The following is a 20,761-nucleotide window of genomic DNA, read 5'->3' as shown; positions in this document are numbered from 1 at the left end:
CCCTCGCCGCTCGACACCCAGCTCCCGCCTCCCCTCACGCCCCGCGCCCCTCCCCCTCCATTTTGGCGCCTTTTCCTTCCCGCCACGTCGTGGCGGCGTAGAGACCATTCTGACCGCGAGAGCGGGGCGGGGCGTGGGCGGGGCGCTCCGCGTTATGCAGATCAGGCGGCTCCTGGTTGGCTGGAGACGGGCCGGCGGGGGCGGGGCCGGGGCGAGGCGACGGAGGGCGCGGGGCGGGGGCCGAGGGGAGTCGCCCTGTCCCGCCGCTTCCCCACCCCCTCTCCTCCCTCCTCTGGCCCGGCAGCCGGGCTCCCCGCCTAGGCCTCCCGGAGAGGCCCCGCCCCATCCCCGCCCGCCTGCGCGCCCCCCCACCCGCCGGCGCGCTCCGCCCCTTTACTCCTGGCGGCTGGGCGAGCCGGGCGTCTGCTGCAGCGGCCGCGGTGGCGGAGGAGGCCCGAGAGGACTTGGCGGCAGCGGCGGCGGCGGTGGCGGGACCGGCAGCAGCAGCAGCAGCCACAAGCTCCCAGTGCCGCGGCGCTGCCGCACGAGCCCCACGAGCCGCCCACCCCGCCACCCTCGGCGCTGCCTGACCCCACCGGCGTGTCCGCCAGCCGCCAGCCCCGGCAGCGCCCCCAGTCGTCCTCCAACTCGCCCTCGGCCTTCCGCGCCAGCCGCAGCCGCAGCCGCAACGCCACCCGCAGCCTCAGCCCTAGCCTTAGGCACAGCCACCGGCACAACCCCAGCCCCAGCTCCTGCTGCAGCTCTTCCAGACACAGCTCCTACGCCGACACCCTGGAGGTTGGGATGCTCTTGTCCAAAATCAACTCGCTTGCCCACCTGCGCGCCGCGCCCTGCAACGACCTGCACGCCAACAAGCTGGCGCCCGGTAAGCACCCCCCCAACCCAGCCCGGGATGGCGAGGCGGCTGGACCCCTAGGGTGGGAGCTGGGGGCTCGCGGGCCGCACTGAGTCCCCTGTGTCTCCCCTTTTCCTAGGGAAGGAGAAGGAGCCCCTGGAGTCGCAGTACCAGGTGGGCCCGCTACTGGGCAGCGGCGGCTTCGGCTCGGTCTACTCAGGCATCCGTGTCGCCGACAACTTGCCGGTGAGTGGGCGCCCCTCCGTGGGGAGGGCGCGCTGGGCAGGGGGGCGCCCGGGTCTGCTTTGGCCCCGGCGAGAGGATCTCATGGAGACTGTTTGGGGGGTTTTCAGGTGGCCATCAAGCACGTGGAGAAGGACCGGATTTCCGACTGGGGAGAGCTGGTGAGTGCCCTGGAAGGAGCGACCCCAGGGATGGGTGGGGTGAGGGGCACCCTCCGACCACCGCACTAACGCAGCCCCCCCCGCCCGCCCCTGCAGCCCAATGGCACCCGAGTGCCCATGGAAGTGGTCCTGCTGAAGAAGGTGAGCTCGGGCTTCTCCGGCGTCATTAGGCTCCTGGACTGGTTCGAGAGGCCCGACAGTTTCGTCTTGATCCTGGAGAGGCCCGAGCCGGTGCAAGACCTCTTCGACTTTATCACGGAAAGGGGGGCCCTGCAGGAGGAGCTGGCCCGCAGCTTCTTCTGGCAGGTGCTGGAGGCTGTGCGACACTGCCACAACTGCGGGGTGCTCCACCGCGACATCAAGGACGAGAACATCCTCATCGACCTCAATCGCGGCGAGCTCAAGCTCATCGACTTCGGGTCGGGGGCGCTGCTCAAGGACACCGTCTACACGGACTTCGATGGTGAGCCAGGCCTGGGAGGGAGCTGCCGGGGAGGGAGCTGCCCAGGTGACTTGGCCTTGCCTGGAGGCCTCGGCCGGCTTCCCTCTCCGGCCCTTTGTAAAGGTCATCGGGCCGTCTGGCTCGATGCTGGCAGGGGTGGGGCGAAGGAGAGCTTCCCAGCGTAGTAGAGCCGGAGATTTCCAGCCAGCTGAACCTGTCATGTTTCTGGCATGATTTTATTTTTTAAGTGGAATTCAGTGGGTTCCAAGCTTTCGCGATGAATAAGAGGTTGTGGGCAACGGGCCGTAGCCCAGATTTTTGAAGTCTGACCCAGTTTCCCCGCCAGTTAAAGGATGGGAGGGGGGTAAGGGAGGAGAGAGCGGGAGAGATGAAAATTGATGTCGGTTTTGTAATTTTTGTTTTGTGTCCTAAAGGAGTTTTCTGTAAGGTTAGTTTTTAGAGCTGCAGTTTTTCTCCCCTTTGATCTAGGACCGGATAAAGGAATAGAAACAGTAGTTTCACTAAATAATTTATTTTGTTGGGCTTTTTCTTTATTTTTTGGCGTTGCGGGGTGAGGGAGTCGGGAATGAATGTTGTGAAATAAGATCTCTTGCTGGTTTGAAAATTAGTTGGGTGTCTCCACAGAGAGGATGAAAACCTATCCTAGGGAGGGGCTTGGAGCGGGTTCTTTCAGAAAAGATGGAATTGAGAGCCTGAGATCAAAGCAAAGGAGGGTGGGTCATCATCTGAGCAGCTTAACCTAACAAACGACAGCCTTTCAAAACTTGTGACTGGGGCTTGTGGTTTGTGTTTATTTGCCCTTGGAGGACGCTGGGTTGGGCTGCATTTTTTTGTATTTAACAGTTAATGGCTGGCCGGGTCCTCCCTTGTTTTTTCCTTCGAGTCTTTGCTGCCCCCTGGTGAGCACAAGCGGGATGGCCACCACTTTTTTTTTTTTTTACAACCCAAAGTTTGTAAACAGGAATCACGTGGTCTGAAACCCGCTCTGCAGCTCTACCTTTCCAGTGAGGGGAAGAGAGAGGGTGTGGGTGTCTGCCTCTGCACGCATAGGGTGGGGAGGAAGGCCTCCCAGAGGGCACGCTGACTTAAGATACAGGGTATTGTGTAAGGGCCCTGGACGGGATCGTGTGTGAGAAGAGACTCGCACCCAGGCTCCTGGGCCACCTTAATGCGGTTTAAGGATAGTCTGTGGGATACCTCCCTTGATTGTGTGCAGACATTCATCCCTTCATCCCATTGTGGGTGGTCCTGCCACATACAGGCCTCAGACTTTGGGTTTGTGGCCGGCCCTGTTTGTTTCTTGGAGCAGTTTGTAAAGAATTTCGGTTTAAGGGTCTGGACCGGTAGGGAGGCGGGTGGGTAATGCTTTGGGTTGGAGAGATGCTGTTAGCCATCGAACCACTCCTTTTAGCCTAGGGGGAAATGGAGTTAGCTCAGCTCCTGTCCTGGGAGAAGTGTGGTGTCGTGTTTTGTTTTGTTTTAAGGAGTCACTCAGTATACTACGGAGTATGTGAGTTGCTTTGTTTTATTTTTGCTAAAAGTGTGTTTTCCTTTTCTATTCCCCTGGCTGACAGGGACCCGAGTGTATAGTCCTCCCGAGTGGATCCGCTACCATCGCTACCACGGCAGGTCGGCGGCCGTCTGGTCCCTGGGGATCCTGCTGTATGATATGGTCTGTGGAGATATTCCTTTCGAGCACGATGAAGAGATCATCAGAGGCCAAGTTTTCTTCAGGCAGAGGGTCTCTTCAGGTAACTTTTGGGAAGCCCCTTGGTGAGGAGAAGCAGGAGTCACAAGGCAGCTAGTCCTCAGGGGACAGTCTCTGAATTCTGAAGAGTTCCACCTCTCTGGGGGATCACAGGGTCCTAGGCCAATGAATCTGGAGAGCTGGCCCTCAGGAATTGAATGGTTTACACTTGACCATTCTTTGAGAGGTCAGAGGAAGAGCAAGTGTGAGAATATTAAGAAGAAAAGACCGTTTAGTTTCACTGAAAGTTTTTTTTTTTTTTTTTTTTTTTTTTTTTTTTAAGTACCAACAGCCCTGATCTCTCAACTCCTGGCTGTTTTGCCAGGGAATGAAAAGTTGAGGGTTCTTTGAGCCTTCTCCTTTAAGGCAGACTCTCTAAATATTGCGGTTCCAGTGACCTCATTGTGGGTGGTGTTCATATTTGTAAGTTGTACGTGAATTGAATCACCTCTTCATGCTCACTGATGTCTCATCAAAATCCCTTGTCATCATTCTTCCTATTTCTAGTGAGTGGGTGTCGTGGGAAAGGCCCTGGCTATTGAAGTTTGAAAACCACAGGTTTAAGAGGGGAGCTGTTTTTTTTTTTTTTTTTTTTTAGCTGAAAGCAGATTGGAGGATCCAGATCTTAGTTAATAACCTTCCTATTGAAGAATAAAAGAGTTCTAGAAGGTTCCTGGTCTCTCTTGGACCCCAGACTTGTGGGCCCCTGGGAAGCAAATTAGCAAGAATTTTGCATTGCAAAAACAAGTTGAGTCATTCATAACTTCTGTCTGCCTTGCTTTCTGCAGAGTGTCAGCATCTCATTAGATGGTGCTTGGCCCTGAGACCATCAGATCGGCCATCCTTCGAAGAAATCCAGAACCATCCATGGATGCAAGATGTCCTCCTGCCCCAGGAAACAGCTGAGATCCATCTGCACAGCCTGTCACCAGGGCCCAGCAAATAGCAGCTTTTCTGGCAGGTTCTCCCCTCCCCGTCAGACCCTCGAGGGAGGGGAGGCTTCTGTTTCCAGCTTTCTGAGTACCAGTGACACTTCTCGCCAAGCAGGACAGTGCTTGATAACAGGAACAACATTTACAACTCATTCCAGACCCCAGGCCCCTGGAGGTTGCCTCCCAACAGAGGGGGAAGAGACTCCACTCCAGGTGTCCTAGGCCTCAACTCCTCCTTCTCACAGACGTCCAGCATTGCTGGGCTCTGCAAACTCCCGGGGGTGGGGGGTGGGGGGGTCAGAACCCTGCCATGGAACTGTTCCCTTCATCACGAGTTCTGCTGAATGCCGCGATGGGTCGGGTAGGGGGAAAACGGGTTGGGGTGGGATAGGACTAGCACCATTTTAAGTCCCTGTCACCTCTTCCGACTCTTCTGAGTGCCTTCTGTGGGGACTCCGGCTGTGCTGGGAGAAATACTTGAACTTGCCTCTTTTACCTGCTGCTTCTCCAAAAATCTGCCTGGGTTTGGTTCCCTATTTTTCTCTCCTGTCCCCCTCCCCCCATCCTTCATATGAAAGGTGCCATGGAAGAGGCTACAGGGCCAAACGCTGAGCCACCTGCCCTTTTTTTCTGCCTCCTTTAGTAAAACTCCGAGTGAACTGGTCTTCCTTTTTGGTTTTTACTTAACTGTTTCAAAGCCAAGACCTCACACACACACACACACACACACAAATGCACAAACAATGCAAATCCGCAGAAAAACTGTAAATGTGTGTACAGTTGGCACGTAGTGTACAAAAGGATCGTAGTTGATCTAATCTTTTTTAATTTTGCCTTTAAGTTATTTTACCTGTTTTTTGTTTTTTTTGGGTTTTTTTTGTTTTGTTTTGTTTTGTTTTTGAGAAGATGCGCATTCTAACCTGGAGGTCAACGTTATGTATTTATTTATTTATTTATTTGGTTCCCTTCCTGCTCCGAGCTTCCACAGCTGCTGCCATAGTTTCTTTTCCTCCTTTCCTCCTCTGACTTGGGGACCTTTCGGGGAGGGCTCGCTCTGTTCGTGGGGTGGGGTGACGGGACTCAGGCGGGGACAGCCGCTGCAGCTCCCCGCCGGCTGCGGGGCCCCTCCCCGACTTCGCCCGAGCGGGGCCCGGGGGAGGGGCATCGCTGACTGGTGTATATAGGATAGATGTATGAAAAGCAGTTCTGGATGGTGTGCCTTCCGGATCCTCTCTGGGGCTGTTTTGAGCAGTATGTAGCCTGCTGGTTTTATCTGAGTGAAATACTGTACAGGGGAATAAAAGAGATCTTATTTTTTTTTTTTTTATACTTGGCGTTTTTTGAATAAAAACCTTTTGTCTTAACTTCTGGCTTGTAAGTGGTGTCCATGCGGAGGCATACGTTCATTTATTGAACGCTTGGGGAGTGCCTACGGAGCTTGAAGCCCAAATCTGGTTTCCTTCAACAGGACTCCTGGGATGGCCACCTTTCTGAGCTAAATATGTGCCCGGGGCAGGGGGGGGATCCTGGGTGGACAAAATTTGGCCCAAGGGGGAAAATCTGTTGCCCCATGAGCTGTGCTAACATAGCAAGTGTGACTGTTCCCTGGTCACGCTAGTCACATGTCCTGGGACAGCCAGCTGTGACTAGGGGCAGTGGAACTACGGAACATTTCCATCGCTGTGGAAAGTTCTGTTGGACTGGGCTGACCTAGAGAGAGCAAACGGCTCTACTGCAAAACTGATAGTGGGCGCCTTCTGCAGTCTTCTTTCCCACCAGCAGAACGTTTTGGGCACATCCTCCCCACACGTGTCAGGCTTACTGAAAAACCAGATACCTGTATTACTCTCAGTTCCTGATTCAAGTTCCCTTCACCTTTAGCGTGGGGTTGAGTCATTAATAGCAGATGGGTGGAAATGTTTTTGACCTAAGCAGACCTGGGTTTTCCCCTCCCGTGGGCTTTGCACAGCTTGTAATGGGAGTGGATGAAGTAAACGTTAGCGCTGCCGTCTTCTTACTGCTTGTGCTGGGATTCGTATTTTTAGTCTGTGGTTTCTCTGCAGGAATCTGTTGAAGGCCCTTGTTCTTTTTGTGAGAGTTTATTTTTAAATTTTTTTGTAGTTGACCCTACCCCTAATGTGGGGCTCGAACTCCCGAGACCAAGAGTCGCACGCTCTACGGATCCAGCCAGCCAGGGGCCCCTGTGAGGGTTTAGTTTAAACTGACGGCGGAATCTACAATCCACTTAGTGCACAGGGCAGCACGCTGGATGGAGCGTGGATTGCTGGTAATTTGCATATTAAGTATTAGTAAATGTTGGTTTCTTTCTTCTAAATAAGCCTCAGCAGCAGTTCTAACATTCTTCCTTTCCTCCCGGTCATCGGCGCGCTCCCTCCCCTCTGCGCACACACACCCTTGGGACAGCGGTCAGAGGCTGTGTTGGCAGGTTGCGGGAGGGGCCGGGTCACAATACTTCTCACTTGTCCACCCTTAAGCTTGGACTGGATGCCAAACCCCAGGCAGGAGAGAAAGGAAGGATTTCTCTGTTTGGGGGGTTGATTTCTGGAGCTCCTTTTTTCTCCCCACCCCCACCCAAGCGCGCGTGCACAAACCCTGACTCCCAGTCTCGAGTCTCGTGGAACACGAGTGTTGTATGCCTCATCCTTTCCAGTAAAGTTGACACTTGAACACTTAAAAGTTGCTCCAAAGTTCTAACGAAATCTTGCAAAGCCCCACCCATTTCTCCCTTGAAGTGAATTTCTGGCAGTTTCCCCATCCTCTTATGAGACTGCTAGGGGTGATGGAAGACAGTGTCTCTTTGAAGAAATACATATTGTGCTCCTATTGGGTGCAGGATATGAGGGGTTGTATGGCAAGGGTGAAAGCACATTTAGTCTCTTCTCACTGGCAGCTGACAATCTAGTGTGGAAAGGGAGTCGATGACTAATATTACTATGGTCACAGGAATGGGGGGGTGGGGGAGCGGTGGTTATGAGCATCGGCTTGGGACTCAGTCTTAAGCTTTGATTCTACCACCACTGCCTGGATCCCTTGGACAAGTTCCTAGATGCCCTGAGACTAATCTCTAAATTGAGATATTCCTTGATTGGATTTTTAGGAAGATAGAATTAAATAATGGGTGTACTACTTGAAAACAAACACTATCACCTCTGGCTTAGGGATGCGTATAGCTGTGGTAAAAGTACTGAGACGAGTGGGCAATAAATTCCCAGAGTCAGGATCGTGGTCGTTACCCCTGGGGAGGAGGAGGTGGGGGCTATGATTTGGGGATGGGTATCCACACAGGGCAATGCTTTATTTCAGAGGCTAGATGGTAGAGACTAAGGTGTTTGTATTATTCCTTTTATCTCAGTAGGCTCTAAGCCCAACGTGGGGCTTGAACTCACCACCCTGAGATCAACGATGGCATGCTCCACTGACTAAGCCTGCCAGGCACCCCTGTGTTATTCTTTTTTTTTTTTTTTAAAGATTTTATTTATTTATTTGACAGACACAGAGACAACCAGCGAGAGAGGGAACACAAGCAGGGGGAGTGGGAGAGGGAGAAGCAGGCCCACAGCGGAGGAGCCTGACGTGGGGCTCGATCCCACAACGCCGGGATCACGCCCTGAGCCGAAGGCAGACGCTCAACCGCTGTGCCACCCAGGCGCCCCCTGTGTTATTCTTTATAGCTCTTTGGTTTGTCTTAAATATTCCCTGATAATTTTTTAAAATTAACTTAATTTCTTTTTAAAGTAAACCCTATGCCCAGGGTGGGGCTTGAACTCATGACCCTGAGATCAAGAGTCTCTCATGTTCTACCAAGTGACCCACCCAGGAGCCCCAGTAAATTTTAAAAAGTAACGAACAAATTTGTGTTTATCACATAGGAGGCAGGAGATGGAGTTATTACTGCTCTTGGCTGAGGTAATCTTGGAAGTCTTCAAAGAGGAAGCACCATTTCAACTGGCTTTGAAGGATGGGCCTCAGTTTGTTCACCTGCAAAATGAGGCACTGAACAAGAGATTGAACTAAGAAATCCAGAGAGGCCGAGTTTTTGTCCCCATTACACCGAAAATCAGCAAACTGTGGCCTACTGACCGAATCTGGCACCGTACCTGGGTTTGCACAGCCCGCAAGCTAAGACTGGGTTTTATGTTTTTAAATGGTCGAAAAACGATTGCATGAAGAGTAGTATTTCGTCACACGCAAAGATGACATGAAATGTAATTGTCAGCGTTCATAAAGAAACCTCATCCATTGATGTGCTGCCTAAGGCTGCTTTCCAGCTACGATGGCAGAGTTGAGTAGCCGTGACAAAGACCTTATGTCTGGCGAAGCGAAAAATATTTACTATCTAGTGCTTACACAAAAAGTTTGCTAACCCCTGCAGTGGACCTACGTTTTTCATAACACTTAGGGATAACAAGCTACCATTCATTCAGTACCTACGGTGTGCCCGGCACTGTTCCGCATGCGAATCTTACAACTCTCCATGAGGCAGGCACTATTTCTCCCCATTTTACAGATGGGGAAAACTGAGGTGCAGAGCAGTTAAGTCCCATGTCAAAGGTCGCAAAGAAGTGGCCAGGTCAGATTCAGACCCAGGCAGTCCATGCTCATTACCACTCTGGTAGACTGCCACTTAAAAAATGTTTGCGTGGGTTAGTCATCTCAAGGTTCCTTCAGGGCCCAGGATCTGGACGTCAAGGCAGTTCTTCCCCAGGCTTCAGAGTCGGGTAAGCAGTTCTGTTTTGTGGAACTACTTGTTGCTGGCTCGAGGGAGCTACCCTTCACTTGAGCATGGGTGGGGAGGAAGAGTTGGAGGCGGTAAAGGGAGGAGAAGGAGGAGGGGGGAGGAGGGCGGGTTCGGGGTGGGGCGGGGGCACATTTCTTGTAAATGTTGCTCAGCTCCTTCAACTGCTCTGCTGGTTCTTGGAAACCCTCACCACAAAGGACCTATCGACAACAGTGTTGAAGCAGATATGGCCTCATCTCCCAGTTCACTTCCTGCCCAGCCTTGCGCTAGTAACCCCGATTGCCAAGAGCAAGGTTGCAGTGACCCCTCGGCTTTGCTGTGGGAGGAAGTGCAAAAATATGCAGAACTGGGGTCAAGCGGAGGGGACAGTCTTTATTTTTATTTATCATTAGCAAGATGTCCGATGTACGGAATTGGATTAATCATAATCCTTGGTTCATGATATAGTCTCAAGGTTCAAGCATGGCCTCCTGTTATTATTAGATTTCATTCTATTGGGTGAACCCCCCCCCAACTCAAGAAGCAGACGTCCATCTATCCAGATGACCCTCTCTTCGGCCCTTCCTTGCCTTTCCCCAATGCAGTTCACTGTCCTACATTTTGTGTTCAGCATTCTCTTACCTCTCTTTAAAATGTTTCTATGTTGTGGGCACATGTTCCTAAATGATGCAATGTCAAGCTTTAGCAGTTCTTGAATTTAATGGAAGAGTATCCTGTATGTATGTAGTGATCTGGAACTTGCTCTCGTCACTCAACATAAGGTTACAAAGACTCATGTGCGTTGTAGCGCATGGTTCGTTTTCACTTTAGAATAGTCCATTTTATGGACAGGCCTTTGGATTGTGATCAGTGGAGGCCACTCTTTTTTGTTAGTGTTTGTATGTTTTTTGTGTTTCTTTCTTTTTGTTTGTTTGTTTGTTTGTTTGTTTTTAAGCAGGTTGCATGCCCAGTGTGGAGCCCAACACGGCTCGAATTCAGGACCCTGAGATCAAGACCTGAGCTGATATCAAGAGTCGAGCACTTAACTGACTAAGTCACCCAGGTGCCCCCAGGGGAGGTCAGTCTTTAGGGGATCCCTGGGTTAAATCACTTAGGAGGTCAGCACACACAGCGAGGTATAGCCCTTGCCTAATACCCCAAGGTGAGAGCCAGTGACTTTGTAGCCCTTCCAGATTTATCCGTGGCGCACCTACTATGTACCTAGCACCATGCCGAGAACTCTTTCTTACACTAAGTGGCTAGAGCCGGGCTTCCCTCATTAGCCGCCTTCAGGGTTCAACACGATGCCAGCGGAGAGACCAGCGTCCCGGCGAAGCGGAGGTCTGAGGTTGCGCAGGATCCCGGTGAGCTCTCTGGATCCGGCTGTGGCTGCGGTGCGCGTGGTGCGATGTGTGTATGATGTGTGCGTGGTGGGGGCGGTGGGCCGTGTGTACGTGGTGTGTGTGTCTGGCCTGGTGCAGGGATGCTGACACGGTGTGGCGGTGTATGTGCGCGAACGTGTGTATCTGGTGGTGTGTGTGGGGGGTGTATACGTGTAGTAAGGTGTGCGTGCGGTGTGTGCGTGTACGGACACGTGCGTGCCGCTGTACATCACACTCGTTCTGGGGGCTGTTTCCTGCTCACCCCAGCGGGACGAGAGTCCTGCTGCTTCGCTCCGCGGCCTGGCTGCCTCCTCGTCCCGCCTCTGCCCTGCGCCTCTCTCCCCTCTCTTCACCTCCTGTCTTCTGCCAGATCTCGCCAGCTCAGCCCCCCCTCCGGAACCACCGCCCAATTCTCTGCCTTCTCCCAGCTCCTCCCCCCATGCCGTCTCAGCACACCTTTGACATCCATCCTCGCCGTCTTCCCGAAGCTGCCGGCCCCTGCCTCCTCCTCCAGACCCCTCCTCTGGTTTGCCTTCGGCCTCTCTGCCCCTTTGGCCCAGTTTCCTCTCCCTCTCCTTGCCCTTCGACCGGGGCGTTCTCTCCCTGCCGCACCCCCACCCCCTGTGTGGGTCAGGACAGGGGCGCCCCCATCGCCCCCTGTGTGGCGGGAGGCCCACGGCGTGCGCGTTCGCGTCACGAGAGCGGACTGCGGAAAGAGCAGGTCACAAAGGTGAGGGGCACGTGTTGGGAAAGGTGCCCTGCGGTCCCCGGGCTAGCGACCGCGGGAGAATGACCTCTCTCAGGCCCCGGCGGCCGAGAAGGCGGCGGGCCCCGGGAGCACAGCCGTGCGGGGAAAGCCTGCCGGCAGCCGCGACCTTCCTTCGAGAAGAGCGGTCCGCCTGCGGTCACCGCACACGGCAGGGGCCGGCGACGTAACCGCCCTGGCCGCGCTCCCTTTCCACCCGCCCCCCTCCCACCGGGGCCTCCGGTTGGCTGAGCTCGACGGGGTGCCAGAAGGCGGGGGGTCAGCCTCTGGGGGCGCAGGCAGGGGCTCTGCGGAGGCAAAGGGAAGACTCCAGCACCGCCGCGGCCCGGCTGTGCCCCATCCCCGGGCTTCGCCGGCCGCCTTCGCCGTGATGATCCCCGTGACCCCAGCACACAGCTCCCTCTGAGCTCCAGGCCAGGGCGCTGATGGCTTCCTAGAGGCTCTGCCGGGGCTCCCAGGCCCGGGAACCGAGGGCCCCTCATGGGACCGCAGGGAACTGATTGATACCTTCCAGCCTCTGATCCCTACCCCGCCACAGCTGGCCTCTCAGATCCGCCTCATGAAGTTCCCAGGAGACACAGATGCCATTATATTTTCCAAGGGAAAATAGTCCGCTTATAAAAATGACCCGTGCGGCAGCGCCTGGGTGGCTCACATGGTTAAGCGTCTGCGTTCGGCTCAGGTCATGATCTCAGGGTCCTGGGATCGAGCCCTGCGTTGGGCTCCTTGCTCAGTGGGGAGCCTGCTTCTCCCTCTCCAGCGCCCCCTGCTTGTGTTCCCTCTGTAGCTCTCTCTCTCTCTCTCTCTCAAATAAATAAAGTCTTAAAAAAAAAAAAAGACACGTACTTTTTAGTAAAAATAATGGTATAAAGTGTTAAGATTAAAGCTATGTGATGAAATCCTTCTCAGCACATCCAGACATCATACATATGTATTCGTCCATCCATCCATGTATAATATTTTTATAGATACACACACATTTTAGATGTATTTATTTATTTTAGAGAGAGGGGGTGGGCGGAGGGGCAGAGGGAGAGGGAGAGAGAGAGTGTTAGGCAGACTCCACGCTGAGCGCAGAGCCCAGTGCAGGGCTGGATCTCACGACCCTGAGATCTCGACCTGAGCTGAAACCAATAGTTGGACGCTCAACCATATATAGTTGAGCCACCCGGACGCCCCTATATATACACACATATCATCTATATTTACTTCTACAGAACAGAGCTCAATTGTTGATAACTTGTCCCTCCCTCCCATTGAAAAGTTTCCATTTCAGGGGCGCCTGGGTGGCACAGCGGTTAAGCGTCTGCCTTGGGCTCACGGTGTGATCCCAGCGTTATGGGATCGAGCCCCACATCAGGCTCCTCCGCTATGAGCCTGCTTCTTCCTCTCCCACTCCCCCTGCTTGTGTTCCCTCTCTCGCTGGCTGTCTCTATCTCTGTCGAATAAATAAATAAAATCTTAAAATAAAAAATAAAATAAAATAAAATACATAAATAATTAATTAAAATTAAAATTGTGATTGCCCGATACTTAGAATGCTATAGAACCATCAGCTCTGTGTAAGTGTACTGGGGCTAAAAATGTCTTTGTATAATCGGTATAATTGTCCTTGCAGAAGGCCATTCATTCATTCATTCATTCAACCAAGAGTTGTTGAGTTTGCTTAGTAGATGCCAGGTGCCATAGTAGACACTGGGGACGCAAAAACAAAGATAAGCAGTCCCTACCTCCGCTGTCTAACTGCTCATCAATTTGACGTAATTTAACTCTTCTTAGGTGTTGCCTGCTTTTTGAGTGCATTCAGACATTCTTATCCTTTTAGTCCCCACTTGACTCTTCAAATTCTTTTGAAAAATACTTAATCTGTCATTTTATGTAGTCTTCTAAAAGTACCCTAGCACTATGTTTGTTAAACCGATTCAAGCATTACAGTAAAAAATTTTGCTGTAATTCTATCTCAAGAGAGAGCCAGGAAATCCTGAATAATTTGGTTAATTATCATTTTAAGTCACCATATACTGAGTGCCTATGATATACTTGCCAATTATTGAGTTATGTCTAGGAGGGAGCTATTAGTAGCTCAAATTACGAACAAAGGAAACTGAGTCTTTAGAGGTTAAGATTACACAACTAAGTGGCTGAGTCAGGATTGAAACCCATCTCTGTCTGACCAAAATCTGTACTCACATTGAGCATGAAGAGTAATTTCTTAAACAAAACACTTTAATGGTTAACATCTAAAGATGGTTATAGAGTCATCTAAAAATAAGATTGTCTTGTCATAGGCTCGGATGGGAGTTCCTGGATTTCAGAGCCAGTATTTTTGTAAATTTTTACAAAGCACTTATTAGCTGAGAGCGCCTGCCTGGCTCAGTCAGCAGAGCATGCAACTCTTGATCTCAGGGTTTGTAAGTTCAGCCCACGATGGGGGGTAGCTTTTCCCTTTAAAAATAAATTAAATTAAATTTTTAAGCGAACTAGTTGTCTAGGGCTGTCATCTGAAAGTACCATAATCTGGTGGCTTAAGCAACTAAAATTCATTTTTTCTCACGATTCTGGAGACTAGAAGTCGAAGATCAAAGGTGTTGACAAGGTTGGTTTCTTCTGGAAGCCTCTCTTTTTTGGCTTGGAGATGGCTCTCTTCCCACTTCCTTGGCTTCATGTGGTCTTCCTTCTGTCCCTAGGTCACGCTTCTCTCTCTTTTGGTCTTTATCTCCACTTATAAGGTCACTAGTCATATGGCTCACCCATATATGTGACCTCATTTGATAATTACACTCTTTGAAGGTCCTATCTCAAATACATTCTGAGTTACTGGGAGGTTAGGAGCTCAACATATGGTACGAGGTGGGGGACACTCTCCAGCCCGTAACATAAGATGAACTAAAAGGTGCTAATCATTGCGTGAAGAGGTGGGTAAGGGTATGCTTGCCATGCCTTTATCTTCCTTACTGTGTTCACTCCTATAGTTTTTAAAGATATTTTATGAATACCCACTATGCTCAAAAATTGGTACTAAGCTAGGAAAAATAAAAACTGTGGAGGACACAGTCCCTGCCTTCAAGGAGGTCACAATCTCTCATAAAGCCATTTAGAGACCATAGGTTCTCAAGCTCAAAATGACATCGATGTCACCAGGAAACTTCTTAAAATACACAGATCACTGGACCGCCCGTGGAGTTTCTGATTCAGTGGGTCTGGAGTGGGCCCAGAATTTGCATTTCTACCAAGTTTTGCAGGTGCTGCTGGTCTGGAGAGGCCACACACTTTCGAGACTACTGAGCCGCCTATATCAAGATCACACGTGCATTGCAGTTGAGGTGAATACGGGTGCTCAGAGGGCTTACACAAGAGGAGGGGCATTTTCTGTTTTCATGCTAAAACAGCTGAGGAGACAACTGGGGAGAATCCTCTGCCTGAAAATTACCCAGAAAAGTTTTAGCATTGAGACCTTGACCTTGGAAACATATTATGGTAGAAGCAATGCATTGTCTATACCATTAATTTGCTACTTGGTAAATACTTGCCTTTTATTACTAATTATATCTCTATAAGAAAGAAAGTGCCTGGGGTAGCAATCAAGCCTGGGCTCTATCTTTGCTCTGAAAGTGCTATGGGAGCTTTGGCAAAGTTCCTGTCTCTGAGATTTGGTTTTGGTCACCCAGAACACTACAAAGATTAAATGGGAAGATATCTAAGTTTCCCTACAGCTCAATCTTTATGATTCTCTATCTTGCTTTATCAGGATAAAAAGATCCTGAAACAGCAATAGGACCCTACCTTTTGTCTCTTTGCATCTTGGTGGTTCTTAACACAGTACCTTGAACATAGTAGCTATTCAGCAAATGTCTATTGACTAATTGACTGAATGACTCAATACCAACGCAAGACACAAGAGATTCTTGTCTCACTGCTATAAAAGAAGGCAGCTTCCTTGAACCAAAGGCCAACCCTTACCACACAAGCTTAGCTGCCAGAAGCTCGAGGTTTCAGCAGCCATTCCTCTTCGCCACCATTCACTCACAGGGTTAACTTTCAACATTGTTTCAATCCCCATTCATTTCTCTTGGGCACAGGATTGAAGGAAATTATCCACTGATTCCATTGTCTTTCCATTCATTACCTTGCTTCCTGATTTTATTTAATCTGGCTCATGGCACTTTGTGCTTTGAGTACCACCTCTAATGCACAAGGAGCTGCCCCTAACATTGTCTATCTTCTTCATCAGCATGTGTTCCATGAATTATGGCTTGTGACTCTCACCTGCCGACCTTGGACAAATTATGGTTCTAGGTATAATAATTAAGAGGATTAAAAGAAAAAGAAATATAAACACTTGTGTCATGTGAATATCTCTACGTCACGTAACATGTACGTGCCATATATGTGGCACATGCGGCAATTAATTAGAATAGCGCTTAGCACACAGTAAAGAGCTTGATTCATATTAGATGTTACCTCTGTACTTTTGACTGCACCTACTTCTCTAAGCCTTTGGTTTGGGAGCATTGGCAATCTTGATTTATAAAAGTGCTTTCCTGAGAGGGAGGTGCCTGGGGCTCAGTCTCTGGGCGTGCAACTCCCTGGTTTCCCCTCAGGCTGTGATCTCAAGGTTGTGGGATCGAGCCCCTCATTGGGCTCTGTGCTCAGCAAAGTCTGCTTGAGATTTTCTCTCTCTCCCTCTGTCCCGCCCCTCTCGAGAAAGTAAGTGAACAGATCTTTAAGGAAAAAAGTGCCTTTCTGAGGAAGAAAGGCAAAAACTTCTCTGAAGTCTGTATTCTCCACAAACAACGGGCACTTGTCTTTTCATTGTTATACATGGTAAAGGGGCAGGGGCAAAGAGTTAAGGCAGGAAATTCACAGGATCTTATGTGTTCTCTTTTGGGTTTAATTCAGTTTAGTTTTTTTTTAAAAATTGTCTGTTTAGTACCTCCCAAAGGGAGGTGCCTGGTCTTAAAAAGTTGACGATATAGGGCGCCTGGGTGGCACAGTGGTTAGCGTCTGCCTTCGGCTCAGGGCGTGATCCCGGCGTTCTGGGATCGAGCCCACATCAAACTCCTCTGCTATGAGCCTGCTTCTTCCTCTCCCCTGCTTGTGTTCCCTCTCTCGCTGGCTGTCTCTATCTCTGTCAAATAAATAAATAAAATCTAAAAAAAAAATAAAAATAAAAAGTTGTGATATAGTCTCTGCACTTGAGAAGAGCTTATGGTTTCGTTGAGGAAATATTGGTTCTTCCGTGGCAGACACTCAATGCTTGCTGCTGTTACAGATGATATGATGACAAACACCACTTAGATAGAAGAAGAACAGGACGGTGGCAGATCACTAGTACAAATAATTGCTATGAGTTTAAAAACTATCGACTGGAAGATCAGGAAAAACTGCGAGGTCCAAATGGACTTGGGTCAGTCAGAAAAGATAGGCTGAACTGGGGGATAAGTATGTAATTTGGGCAAAGTAATGCCATCTGTATTGCCTTTACAGCCCTACCAAGAGGACTGGCTGTTTGCCCATATAATTCCCATTCGTAAGAGGGACTTCAGAGATAACCCTAAGGACTGCCAATGATAAGTTTGAGTCTTGTTTAGTGAGTGGGTGTCTCTCTAATAAAGTAACATCCCTGAACACAGAAGCAAGCTCAACCTATTCAGAAAGTGACATCATTTCTGTAAAACAGCACAGCGGGGAGCACCTGGGTGGTTGCAGCCCGGTGGCGACAATGCTGGTTTGGCTCAGGCCCTGATCGCAGGCAGGGGAGTCGTGAGAACAAGCCAAACATCGAATCTCGCTCATAGCAGAGTCTGCTTAGGAATTTTCTCCCTCTTCCTCTGTCCCTCCCCACTCTTGAGCATTCTCCCCCTTCTCTAAAAATAAATAGATCTTAAAAAAAGAGAGGACAACACAAGCTCATTCTAGAGGGAACAAGACTGTGCCAGACATTAAAAAGAATCTTTGACAAAGTTATACATTGAAGGCCATAAAAAATGGTTCCATGTTTGTAGTACAACGAAGTTCAGGGTTGGGCTGTGGTGAGCTCTTTCCATGTGTGTTTAGCGGCACCCAGCCTAAAAAGAGAACTAAAACAGAGTTGGAAAAGGAAGTATATGTTGAAAATGTAAGTTTCTCCAAATTATCCAGTGGATTTCATCCAATCACGTTAATGCACGTGTCCTTTGTCGTTTGGATCTTGAGCTTTATGTGTTGGCCAGCCTAAGAAGCCGTTATTCTGAACCATTGGCTTTCAGGAGAGGATTTGAATAAGAGAATCTTCCTAGTTTCTTCTTCAGTAAAGACTGAAATAAAGTCTACACATCTTTTTCATCTTTCCTCTTTTACCTTTTGCATCATGACATCAGGAGGTCCTACTGATTTCCGCCTGGTTTTCTGCTTTTTGATTTATTTAAAAACTTTTTTTAAAGATTTATTTATTTATTTTAGAGAGAGAGGAGCAGTATGAGTGGGAGGGGCAGAGGAGAGGGAGAGGAAAAATCTCAACAGACTCCGCTCTGACGCAGAGCCCAGTGCTGAGCTGATTCAGGACTCTTGGGAGGGACCTGAGCCCAAACAGAGTCCAACATAACTGGCTACACTACCCAGGGCCCTGATTTATTTAAAGAAATTTTCATTCATTCATTTCTCACCTTATAGGGAATGCAAAAAAAACAAAATACAAAGCATTTTTCTGCAACTCCTGATGTTACTCAGCCCATTCCCTCTCTCCTTTCTACCTGTTGCGTGCCTTATTCATCCTCTAAGGTCCACATTAAGTTCCACATCCTCATGGAGACTTCCTTGACTTCCACCTCCTCTGACCTACCCCTGTGGATGATACTCTCAGAATTTAATCATAGAATACCTTGTTAAATCCTTTAAACTCATCTCGTGTTCCTTGGAAAAGTGGAATGTCATGGCAGGTAGGAGAGACAGCTCTGCCACGTGGCATGGGCAACTTACTTCTCTTAGTTTCTGCTTATCTGTAAGCCCATGAGGATAGTACAACTGCCCATGCCGTAAGATTTATATGAGGATCCACAGAAAGCACTTAGAAAAATGCCTAGGACATCTTTGACACTCAGTTAATGTTGGCTGCTTAAATTACAGGTCTCTTCTGCCCCTTTCACCAGACCCATGTTCAATGAAAGGGTGGTTTCTGACCTTAATATGTTTATAATCTAGTTGTAGAGACTGAGCAAATACAGAAAAGTAAGGCTGTTTACTATTAAATGACAAATGAGATATATAATAAACACGTTTTTCATTGGTATCTTTTTTGAGTGTTTAACAAGATGTATCACAAAATCTCTTTCTTTTAAGATTTTATTTATTTCAGAGCAAGAGAGAGAGAGAGAGAGAGAGAGTGCCAGCATGAGCCGGGGGTGGGAGAGACAGAGGGAGAAGCAGACACCTCCCAGCCGCTCCCCTGCTGAGGCCCGGGGGAGCCCCCAGAGCCAGACTCTATCCCAGGACCCTGGGATCATGACCTGAGCAGAGGCAGGCGGCAACGACTGAGCCACCGGGTGCTCCTGTCACTGAAGTATTTTTGGGCAATTTTTTCACTTACCTAGGTGTACCTGTGGCTTTCAAGTTTTACATCAGCAATTTAATTCTTTTTTTTAAAAGATGGTAGACAATCCCCTCACCAACATCCAAATGTATGACATTCTCTCCCACCTCTCTCTCTCTTTCTCTCTCTCACACACACCACACACACACCCCACACATGATGGCCCCTTTCTTCATCAGTTAGACACGCTGGGTTTTTATTCATGTGCCTGGTCTTTTGATCTGAGGCATACATTTCTCCTGGTCTTCTAATAAAAGGTATTTTATAATGGTCTCCAAGCTTCCTGTAGTCTTTACACATTCTTCACTCCTCTTTTTGTGTTTACCTATCCAGTAAATACTCAGGAACTATAAAATCTTTGTGTACAGTGCCTTCAATAAATATTGATTTTTTACTTTCGAAATTTTCATTGCTGAATATGTAAAATTCCAAAAATAAATCTAGGCTATTTCATTTCTTTTAAAAATGAATTGGCAGTGAACTTAAATACACTTAGCACATAATAAAAACACTTTTTCTTCCTTCAGCTCTGCTGGGAAACTCAAAACTAAGAGATTTATAAACTGGAAACAAATGTCACATCTTATCAAGGACAAGAACCAGTTCTAACTTGACTGCATAGATTCCTGACCCTTCTGAAGTCGGGACACTCTGGATTTCCTAGCTGTCCACCACTACCATGATTATTACAACTTAAAAGAGGCTTTACTTCAGTCTTTTTAAAATTTAGGCTGGGGGCGCCTGGGTGGCACAGCGGTTAGCGCTGCCTTCGGCTCAGGGGGCGTGATCCCGGGGTTCTGGAGATCGAGTCCCATCAGGCTCCTCGCTATGAGCCTGCTTCTTCCTCTCCCACTCCCCCTGCTTGTGATCCCTCTCTCGCTGGCTGTCTCTCTCTGTCAAATAAATAAATAAAATCTTAAAAAAATTAAATCTCTAAAAAAAATAAATTTAGACTGTAGTCTTACAGTTTGTGTGGATTTTTTACACATATTCCACACAAATGAACTATATGTGATATTTAAATTTTCTAGAATTGCCTTACAACTGTTGAGGGGTACTTGGAGTTATTTTTCAAGTTACAGGAAGCAGTTGGCTTTCTCAAATTTTATCCTTTTTCTTTTCATTTCATAAATGAGGAGAGTATAAAGCAAAAAATAATGGTGAATGTTTCAGTTAAACTTTTAAAAAAATACAGTAGTCGTACACCTGAAACTAATGCTGTATTGGGTGCCAACCACACTTCAATTAAAAAGAAAAAAATACAGGGCGCCTGGGTGGCACAGCAGTTAAGCGTCTGCCTTCGGCTCAGGCGTGATCCCGGGGTTCTGGAATGAGTCCCACATCAGGCTCCTCCGCTAAAGAGCCTGCTTCTTCCTCTCCCACTCCCCTGCGTGTTCCCTCTCTCGCTGGCTGTCTCTATCTGTCAAATAAATAAATATAAAAAAATACCCGGTAGAGAGCCTGGGTGGCTCAGTCGTTAAGCGTCTGCCTTCGGCTCAGGCGTGATCCGGCGTTGTGGGATCGAGCCCACATCGGAAACTCCTCCGCTATGAGCCTGCTTCTTCCTCTCCCACTCCCCTGCTGTGTTCCCTCTCTCGCTGGCTGTCTCTCTGTCACATAAATAAATAAAATCTTTAAAAAAATACAGTAATTCTTTTTAGGAGAGAAATAAAAGAGATGCAGATCTAATTATTTCCCGCGATTAATTGCAAAGAGCTTATAAGAAAATGCTATACAGACCTACTTATTCTATGAGTGCATCAACTAGACTCAGGTACTTTAAAAAGGGTACAGGCATCCCTTTCAAACTTACTTCTTCTAAACTTCTGGGATTACAGAAATTGCTTAAGTCATTCCTTTGACAATGACTTGATTAAATCTATCAGGTGGAATATGAAAACCACCT

General features: G+C 48.8%; 1 protein-coding gene across 1 annotated transcript; it reads left to right on the top strand.

Moving 5' to 3' along the window:
• Positions 1–408: 408 nt before the first annotated feature.
• On the top strand, positions 409–5,066 carry LOC103665531 (serine/threonine-protein kinase pim-1). The gene is made up of 6 exons (XM_040644663.1): positions 409–886; positions 996–1,102; positions 1,210–1,260; positions 1,357–1,723; positions 3,298–3,474; positions 4,259–5,066. The coding sequence occupies exons 1-6, from the start codon at positions 805–807 to the stop codon at positions 4,414–4,416; spliced, it is 942 nt and encodes a 313-aa protein (XP_040500597.1). The 5' UTR covers positions 409–804; the 3' UTR covers positions 4,417–5,066.
• The last annotated feature ends 15,695 nt before the right edge of the window (positions 5,067–20,761 follow it).

Source organism: Ursus maritimus, unplaced genomic scaffold (genome assembly GCF_017311325.1).
Source record: "Ursus maritimus isolate PB19 unplaced genomic scaffold, ASM1731132v1 scaffold_30, whole genome shotgun sequence".
In the NCBI taxonomy this organism is placed as follows: Eukaryota; Metazoa; Chordata; class Mammalia; order Carnivora; family Ursidae; genus Ursus; species Ursus maritimus.
The sequence above is the reverse complement of the archived record's forward strand: the minus strand, read 5'-3'. Positions and strand labels throughout refer to the sequence as shown.

Excerpts from the sequence above, each read along its gene's own strand:
- LOC103665531 (XM_040644663.1), top strand. The coding sequence starts at position 805 with ATGCTCTTGTCCAAAATCAACTCGCTTGCCCACCTGCGCGCCGCGCCC. Across the intron at positions 1,103-1,209 it reads GTGTCGCCGACAACTTGCCG|GTGGCCATCAAGCACGTGGA; the intron begins GTGAGTGGGCGC and ends GGGGGTTTTCAG. Across the intron at positions 1,724-3,297 it reads CGTCTACACGGACTTCGATG|GGACCCGAGTGTATAGTCCT; the intron begins GTGAGCCAGGCC and ends CCTGGCTGACAG.